Source organism: Gossypium arboreum, chromosome 5, assembly GCF_025698485.1.
Source record: "Gossypium arboreum isolate Shixiya-1 chromosome 5, ASM2569848v2, whole genome shotgun sequence".
Taxonomy (NCBI): domain Eukaryota; kingdom Viridiplantae; phylum Streptophyta; class Magnoliopsida; order Malvales; family Malvaceae; genus Gossypium; species Gossypium arboreum.
The window spans coordinates 30422935-30432003 of record NC_069074.1 but is presented as its reverse complement, the minus strand read 5'-3'; the positions used below and the strand labels follow the sequence as shown (position 1 = coordinate 30432003).

Sequence of the window (9069 nt, the reverse complement as noted above, 5' to 3'; positions counted from 1 at the left end):
ATTTAAGAGAGACATTGACGTTAAGAAGTATTTAAGAGAGACATGTGTAAGCCAAGTATCCTCCCTTAGTTTCCAGGCTATCATTCAATTATAAGTATCCCGTTAAGTTAATTATATGACTTGATATGATGAAGTTGTTTGAGTTAATTATATGACTTGATATATTAATGATAAATGATAACGCTTGAGCTTGGCATAATCGTGGTCTTAGGCAGAGCTCTGGTATGGTCTGGCGAGATATCCGATGAGATGTTTAACAGTCTTTTCCTGTCTGTGGACGAATCCGCTACACAGTTAGACATTGGTTATTGCTTATAGTTTATTTACACAATGAGGAATAAGTGAATTTGAGGAGAAAAAAAAACCAAGGCGACTCAAGGAGCCCATTTTCACTATTACAAAAACATAAATTATTAAAATTATTAAAATTATTAAAATAATAATTCGGGTCAGCCCTAGTTGAAAACAATCTTAGTACAAGGGTTAGCTCAAACAAGTCGGGCCTAAGTGAGTAGCCCGTTCATTAGACAACAGATGGGTGAAGTGACTAATAATTGAATGCAAAGCACGAATTTAGAAGAGCTTGGTATCGTATGCTTAAGATACTGAACTTTCAAACTTTCACCATAAAAGGGATAAAAATGATTCTCAGGAAATAAATGAAGCAATATTACTAGCATTAGCCTGAATTCTTAGCTAACTCTACATTCTTCCACCAAAAATAAACGTAGGAAAATACGCTTTCTATGATAACTTATTATGTTAAATTAAACATTTGCACTGGCCAACTGCGTTTCAGACCATCGGAGCCAACTCCAGCAGTTTCGAGGGATATGTCAATGCACCGATGCTGTGTTGCACGGGCAATGCTGATTCGCAAAAGAATTTTTGAAGCCGGACAAGCATCTGTTCCAACAGCTGCAGATCCATCTGCAGTGAACTTGCTTGATGCCACTGAAATTGGTTCTCGAAAAGTGAGGATCGTCTGTGACCAGTGGGTTTTAGGGGTATATGGCGATGTAGATAGAACAGTTGGCATTTCTTTGCAGAATCGGCTGGTGAATCCTGTCTCGAACCACAAAACAACCCCATAACATGCGGTTGCCTTATGATCCAAAGTATCATTCTTTGCTTCCAACTCAGCAGTTGCAGTGAAATCTACTTCATCAGGCTTCATGGTTGCAAGGTCAAAGCTCTGAAGTAAAACACAGTCAGTCACAACCCAAATACATATATCATACTCAATGAAATCTAGGATAATACCAAAAAGGATACAAAGTGGACATGAGCTAAGGCTGCTTGGTTTTTATAGTCAGTATCAATATATTATCCCAATCTTATAACAATAAGTCGCAAAATATTAGCTGACAGCATTTATGGTTAGCCATCATAATGTACATGTAATGAAACTCTCGGCTCAATGCCAAAGCATGTTGTTCCAGACAAGCCCCTAAAACACTTAAAAAGAAAAGAGGTAAAAATGCAAAGCAGAACTTCTTAAACCGAATTAATTAATATGGGGATCAGGAAAAGAATGAAAAGAAAATGGTGGGAAAGGTAAGACAGATTTTATAAAAAAGTTGTTGTTAAGACAGGTTGGGCACAGCACTAACAAACTTATGCATGCATAAAACATTTCACAGGAAAACTTGGAAAATCTTGGATTAATCAACTGAATTAACATTCCTTCTGAATTAACTAATATGCTTCTACCCTGGCCTATCTAAGTAAAAGACAGACAAATTTTCAGTAAAGGTGGATTGGCCAACCATATAGAAGCTTGGTCACATGCTCCTACCACGGATCATTAGCAAAAGTCAAGCCGCTTAAATTGTCAAAATATTGAAGGAAAAAAAAATTATAGCTGAAACTTCAGGAATCCTTTTATATGTTGACCCTAACACAAGATACATGCAGAACTTGTCAATAACGAATTCCAAGTCGATTCAAGACTAGGAATTAGACAAATCACTTCAACGATATAAAAACCAGATATGAAACTGTCCACCTATTTGTCAAGACAGAAGCAATATATAAGCAACTTTATTATTTTTCCTTTTAGCTAGGAACTACTCTACAGCAGACTAGTCTACTAAAACTTCTTGCTAAAGAAACAAAAGAAGAATTGCCTTGTACAGGTACAACCTACTAAGACCTGCATATTTTTATTTACTTATTTTTCAAAAGAATTGTAAAGGCACAAACATAAGACTATAGAAGTCACTAACCTGAAGCACAGCAGCATTGGTTACTAGATCATGATGATTAATAATGTCAACAATAGGAAATTTAGCGGCGTCTTCAACAACTTCCTTTCCAATATAAGACATATTGAAGCCATAAACATTCTCCCAGAACGGAAGACTGGTACCACCCTTTCCAAATCCAGCAACAAACTAAAATGGAAATAAAAGAGGAAAAAATGTAAACAAAGTTAGTCTATGTCACTCCAACTATTCAATTTTCATTAAGTACCCATGTCCAATGCATATCCAAAAACAGGTGAAGGGATATAACCTTCCAAAGATCCTCCACATACATGTAAAAACACAGAAAAATGAAAATTCCCATGTCAAACACATGACTGTACCCGGTATTCACACCCAAGCTGACTAACAAAGAAGTTATAATCTATACGGACAAGTGAAATATTGTAAACGACTCACAATAGTTGCTGTATCAGGAAGTATTGCCCCTCCAGGCTTCAACCATCGGTCTCTTGCAAAGAGCACTGAACTGAGCATGGACTCATATAAGAGGCAGTATCCCATCCATTCACTTACTAATATGTCAACACTATGAGGTTGAATTTGTATGGATTTATCGAGATCCTCAACCATACGATTAACCACTTCAATTACACCGGTACAACTTTTATTACCTTCACTGTCAGTTTTACTCCGCCAAAGGCCATTGTCCTTTGCAATCTGCAATTAACAAAATAAAAAATTAAAAGAAGCTAATCACACGGCCTTTTCAACACTACCAGCCTAAATAAATTCACCTGAGTTGCCACTGTAGCCATCTTCTCGCTAGCTTCAATGGAAATTACCCTTGATGCTCCTGCTTGAGCTGCAAAGAGACTGATAAAAGAGAGAACTTGAAAATCAGAAACCTGGCAACATTGGTATGTTTACTATTTCTAAAGAAGAGTCTATCTGTTGAAGCCATATATAGTATGAACCACAACCATCAAAGCAGAAACAATAAATTTTCATCACAATGATCCATGGATACTCATATAATAGGAAAATGGACAACTTTTCTAAAATAAAATGGAAGCTATAAGCATAAGACATGGTAGAGGATTCAATGGTATAGACTAATATCAAATGCTACAGTGGGGTGGTCCATGACTGCACATGACATAGTTTAAACATTTGATTTGAACAAATAAAATAAACATTTATAGTTAAATAAAACTTAGAAGGAAACTGGATGGAAAATGTTACCTTAGTATGCCAGTACCACAGCCTACATCCATAACAACTGCACCATTCAGGAGAGAAGGATTTTTCAATAAAGCTTGCCTATAAGCATCTGTTCTTATCTGTAGCACCAAAAGATATGTGCATCAAATTGCTAGTCAAACCTTCCAAAGCTTCAATTGAAGTAAAAGAAGTAATCTTTATACCTTGTCACTTATCATATCTCTATGGATTGCAAATGAACTGTATGACCCAAAATAACTATCGTTGACCTTTTTAATATCCTTTTCAACAACATCTGCAATATAAACTCTAGATTGCTTATCCTTCGGCTCACTTTCTACTGACCTAGCACTTTCTCCATAATCCATTCCATTTTCTGTTATTCTCTTAGAAGAACTTGCCAAGCTCAAATGACCATTGGGACATGCCATAACAAATTTTTTATCTTTGTTATAGGTCTCGGCATTTAACTCAGTCTCTTCTGCAGTATCGTCGTCATCAATGCAGACACTACCAAAATCCTTAACAATATCCTCTTTTTCAAATGATGTGTTACATTCATCTTCATCTTCTTCACCTCCGTCAAAACTGTAAAGCAGTGAATCTTCTTGCATGAAAGGATTGAGATACTTATCGTCTTCCAAAAGAAGCTTAACATCTTTTGTATTGACAGATGGATGCAAATGACTTTGTAGATCTTGCTTAGACTGGCAGCGGACTCCGCAACTCCAACATCTATTATCTGCTACCTGGTAAGTCAGTCAAAAGAAATGTAAAACAATATATATACGACCCGCTAAATATTAGCTTGCTGAAACAGCTACACATCATATCACCCCCATCTGAACTCTTAAAAAATTATGAGAGGGATCCTTTGATGATAGAAAAAGTAGTCTGGCGCCCAATCTGAATAAAACATAACTGGGTTCCCACAAACTTGTTTTTCATAATAAAAACAATACCACAGCGTAAAGATTTTGCTGAACCTAACATCCTAGAAACTGGAATACTGGATTTCTCATTAAATTATAATTGAAAAGACAATTATTTTCTTTTTAAAAAAGAAATTGAGTATATATGTACCATCTATCAAATGATAACCAAATCAGTTAACTTCCGTTTTCTCTATATTCTGTGTTTCCAACAAATTTCTTGGCTGCCTAACAGAATCTCGAACTAAGGCAAAAAATAATGCAGTTCTTTCTTTTGCTATTTCTAACAATGGCTAATTTCCTATAATCAGAGGCGAATCTAGGGGGTGACAGGGGCACTGGCCCCCTAAAATGGAAAATTATTATTTACCCCCTTGAAATTTTTTTAAAATTTTAAATTAATAAAGGTAAAATTACACTTTGGCCCCCTAAAGTTATAAAAATTCGATTTAATCCTTACAAAATTAAAATTTCATTGGGCTCCTAAAAAAATTGTTCTGGCTTCACCCTGGCTATAATAAAAGAAATCTGCAGAAAGCAAAAAATATAGTTGATTAAACTAAAACATAAAACCAATTCTAACCTAATTATTATTCTATATAGAAGCAAATGTATCGTTTTTTATCCTCTAAAAATATTTAAATATTCATTTTCTAATTTTTCCCGATAACAGAATGTAAATAATAAAATTAACAATTATTCAAAAAATCATACATGGAGAAAAAATAAAGAAAAAGTAACCGAGATTAGGATTTGACCTGAGAACGAACACAATTGATTAGCTTGAATGAACCATAAAAATCCAATCCCAAATCTTTTCTGATTCCATTGAAGTCGAAGAAATGAGTTAAACGACAATGGTCGAACAGGGAATCGCATGAACTGTACTTGAAATCACAGAACAAACAGAGGAACTCTAAATCTTCGTCATTTTCATCACCATCTTCTTCATTTTCTTCTTCAGTCCAAGCTTCCCTACTGTCTTCATCATCATCTTCTTCTTCTTCCTCTTCTGCTCGAGTTAATCGATTGGTTTCTTCGGTTTCCATCAGGTTCTTCGACATTAGTTTCTTCAATTACTGAAAATAGAAAGACAGAGAAAGCGAGAAACCTTAAACCCTGTGCCGGAAAAACAGAAACCCTAACAAAACCTGTCTGCCTTTAGATACGATAGGGGCCTCTTTTCTTGAGACATACGGCCCAAGCCCTACCTTGTTTGTGAGGTAAATTGTACAGCTGTCCATGGGAGGCCCGGCTCAATTTGGGCTGGTCTTAGACAATGATTTTTTTATGTCTTAAGCTGATCTGATACTAAACTAATTTAATTAATAGAAAATATTTTTAGATTCAAATTTAATTATAAAAATATTAACAAAATTTTTTGAAATTTTATTTAATTTTTTCAACAATGAAAACAGCTTATGAGACAGTGAGAAAACAAGATTGTGCTTAAAAAGTTTTTTGGTATGGAGTGGATCTGGTCCTGTTTATGAACAAGTTCTAATTAATATTAAAATTTTATTTTTTATTCAAACATTAGTATGTGCTCTATTTTAAGTTTGTTGATATTTTTAAATTTTTATATATTTATAAATAAAATTTTAGTTTTAATAAAATATATTATATATATAACTAGTATATGTAAATATATCATAAATGTGTTTGTATAAATATGTTTATATTTTAAAATTATTAATTAAGTTGAATAATATGATACAATAAGATCCTTGTACTTTTGCAAATGTTCTGCTGTGATACATGCACTTTTAAAATATTGATTTTAACATTTAGAGATTATTTCTGTGGTATTTGAACCTAACAATGTTAAAGGTGTGAAAGATGACAAATCACAATATGGTACGTAAAAATTTTGTCACGGCATGCCAATAAACACTTATGTCACACATGAGGATTAAAAGTTATTTTGTCTAATTTTTAAAACCAAAATCAAATAAGCACACATCGTATAACTTTGAATCTCCTTCTCAAATTTTATCTTTTTTTTTTCTATTCAACTATTTTATTTGCCAACGAGGCATTGGCTTGTTTGTTAAGTAAGAAGTCTTGTTCTTTAAGCACTTAGGTTCGAGTCCCATTATACACAACAATAATACTTGGATTTGCAATCCCATCGTGTGTGAATGCAATGTATGAGTTTTATTTGATTATTCATTTAATTTTACTCTACATTATAATTGACCAAACATATATTTGTAACAATAAAACTTTCAAAAACATATATATTTTTTTCATTCTTTCATCTTGTTTGTTTACTAACTAAGAAAATGCAAATAAACTTCAACAAATTGTACATTTTTCATTATTCCAGACTCAAGGGTTCCATTATCATTAGTAAATAACTTAAACAGAAACTCTTTTCAAAACTTAACCAATAAAGAAGCCAATTTTTCTTCTTCGTCCTCCGTTCACAATGTTGGTTACAAGTACTCCAAACAAGAAAGGAACCCAGTAGCGAAGCGGATTGTCTCTGGGTTCATTTATAAAAGTTTTTAGATTCTTTTATAGATTACGAACAGAATTTTTTTTTAAAAAAAAACTGTGATTTGTGGTTCATTAGAATTCAAATATCGTGCTCCTTAATTTCCCATAATTTTACAACATTTTTAAGAACCGATTTTACTGTTTCTAGTTATTTTTAGCGTTCTTCATCTGTTTGATATAAATTCATTAATTTTCTTATTTATTTTCTCCTTAGTTAAATGTACCAGAAAAGCTCTCTATATATACAACCATGAAAGAACAAAGTAAAATCTAAAAGAATAATAACAATAATAATAACAACAGAGAGAAAATTGTAGAATATGAAATTGTTAATCTTTCGTTGATACAAATACTGTACACTAGCTTACAACATCAAACAAACTTGTTAGTAGCTGGCTGAAACCAGTTTTTTAAGAATTGAATCAATCTTATATTATATATAAAGTATTTTTGTTCACCACTTTCAAACTCCAACCCTTTCAATCAAACTTCAACTGAAGCTAACTTAATCTTATCTCGTAAGAATGAGAGAAGGTATAAATCATAAATAATTAGATTCATATTCAATCTTAGTCTTTAACAAAACATGTAAGCGTTGCCCATATAAGAAAAAAAATCTTCTAGACTAATTCAATTAAAAGTCAACGTACGAAGTTATTTTTCTCTACCATAGCGAAGCTTTAATTCATTGTCAGATAAAAAATTTCAACTATTTTAATTAAACTTTAACTGCAGTTGATCCAATTATGTTCTATAGGATTTATAGAAGGAATAAATCATAGATGATTTGGTTAATGTTCAAGAATATTCCGTAAGTGTTCAAGCATTGCATTATAGAGAATGCTTAAACACGAAACTAATCATTTACTATTTGTACTTTCTCTAATTAAGGTTACTTCAGAATATTTTTAATGCTTATGGAATGCCATCTTTAACATGAATATAATCTTTTACTATTTGTAATTTCTTTAATTCACATAAGATTGTGTTGGGTTCGCTTTGGTTAAAGTTTAACTGAAAATGGTGTAGGGTTAATTGAAATGTTTGAGATTTTGGGTACAATTTCATGTCAAGAAAAGCGTGTAAAGTTACAACTCACAACTTAATTTTAATATTTATACATATCATGGTTAAGATAATATCATATCATAATGGAAAATTAAATTTCGTGATAAATCTCTAAAAGGAATTTTATCATTTAATAGTTTATATCTTTATAATTTTAGAGGATTAAATTAAAATTTTATCATTTTTGAGAGGTTAAAGTGAAATTTTACTATTATTAGTTTAAAATTTTATAAATTATGAAGGAATTAAATGAAAATTTTTTATTTTGAGGGATGAGGTGTGACTAACTTTTCTAACAATATTGATTCCCATATTTAAACCTAATTTTCCTTTAAAATACAACAAATCATAATTTATACCTTCACTTTCTACTTAATTAAATAATATTTTACTGAGTTTTTTTGAAATAGTTTAAAAAATTATTTACTAAAATAAGTTGTCACTGATTATTTACTAAAATGGGTTGTTTTTCTCATTTGCGCCTATCTGACAGGCGCGATTCAATTTTTTATATTAATTTTTTTTTGTTTTTTAAATAAAATATGATTTTTTTTATTTTCGGATCAGTATGACCCGCGTATAGATACGAATATAAATTGTGCCTATGTCAGAGGTGCGACTAGTTGAGCCTTTCTCAGAGGCGCGACTAATCGTGCCTATCTCAGAGGCGGAAAATGGTTGGGTCCACAGGAACTTCTGTTGCTTAAAATACAAAACACTAGAAATATTACTGAATCTGCTAATACATACTTCATCCGGATAAAGTATGCATTATTAAAATTAAATTAAAATATTAAATAAGAAATAAAATTATAAAACAATATGTTATTTGGAAAATAACTATTATTGTAATGACATACATGTTTTATTAGGTATAAGTATTTAAATTTTTGTTTTTGTAATGTGATACATGCGTAAATATATATATATATATATAATCATATTAGTGAATCTGCTAATACATACTTCATCCGGATAAAGTATGCATTTTAATAACATATGAAAGATGTGGACATTTATATTTAAGGCAAACTTGTGGATTATATAGTTGATGAAAGTTGGTAATATTATAAAGTTATTTTAATACTCGGTTTTATTAGGTATAAGTATTTAAATTAATTTTAAAATAATTACAA

The 9069-nt window shown here is 31.6% G+C and overlaps 1 protein-coding gene across 2 annotated transcripts; it reads right to left on the bottom strand.

Annotated features, from left to right (window-relative positions):
- Positions 1-572: 572 nt before the first annotated feature.
- On the bottom strand, positions 573-5556 carry LOC108489882 (probable protein arginine N-methyltransferase 3). Of its 2 annotated transcripts, none has more exons than XM_017794600.2 (7): positions 5122-5556; positions 3635-4180; positions 3453-3550; positions 3005-3083; positions 2667-2927; positions 2229-2396; positions 573-1195 (listed from the first exon to the last, which is right to left on the bottom strand). In XM_017794600.2, the coding sequence occupies exons 1-7, from the start codon at positions 5425-5427 to the stop codon at positions 758-760; spliced, it is 1896 nt and encodes a 631-aa protein (XP_017650089.1). In that variant the 5' UTR covers positions 5428-5556; the 3' UTR covers positions 573-757. The 2 variants fall into 2 exon arrangements, with proteins under 2 accessions (XP_017650089.1, XP_052885076.1); XM_053029116.1 differs by lacking the exon at positions 5122-5556 and adding an exon at positions 4515-4692.
- Between the last annotated feature and the right edge of the window lie 3513 nt (positions 5557-9069).

Coding starts and splice junctions, on each gene's coding strand:
- LOC108489882 (XM_017794600.2), bottom strand. CDS start 5,427: ATGTCGAAGAACCTGATGGAAACCGAAGAAACCAATCGATTAACTCGA. Junction 3,551..3,634: donor GAGATATGATAAGTGACAAG/GTATAAAGATTA, acceptor TTGGTGCTACAG/ATAAGAACAGATGCTTATAG. Junction 2,928..3,004: donor TGGCTACAGTGGCAACTCAG/GTGAATTTATTT, acceptor TGTTAATTGCAG/ATTGCAAAGGACAATGGCCT.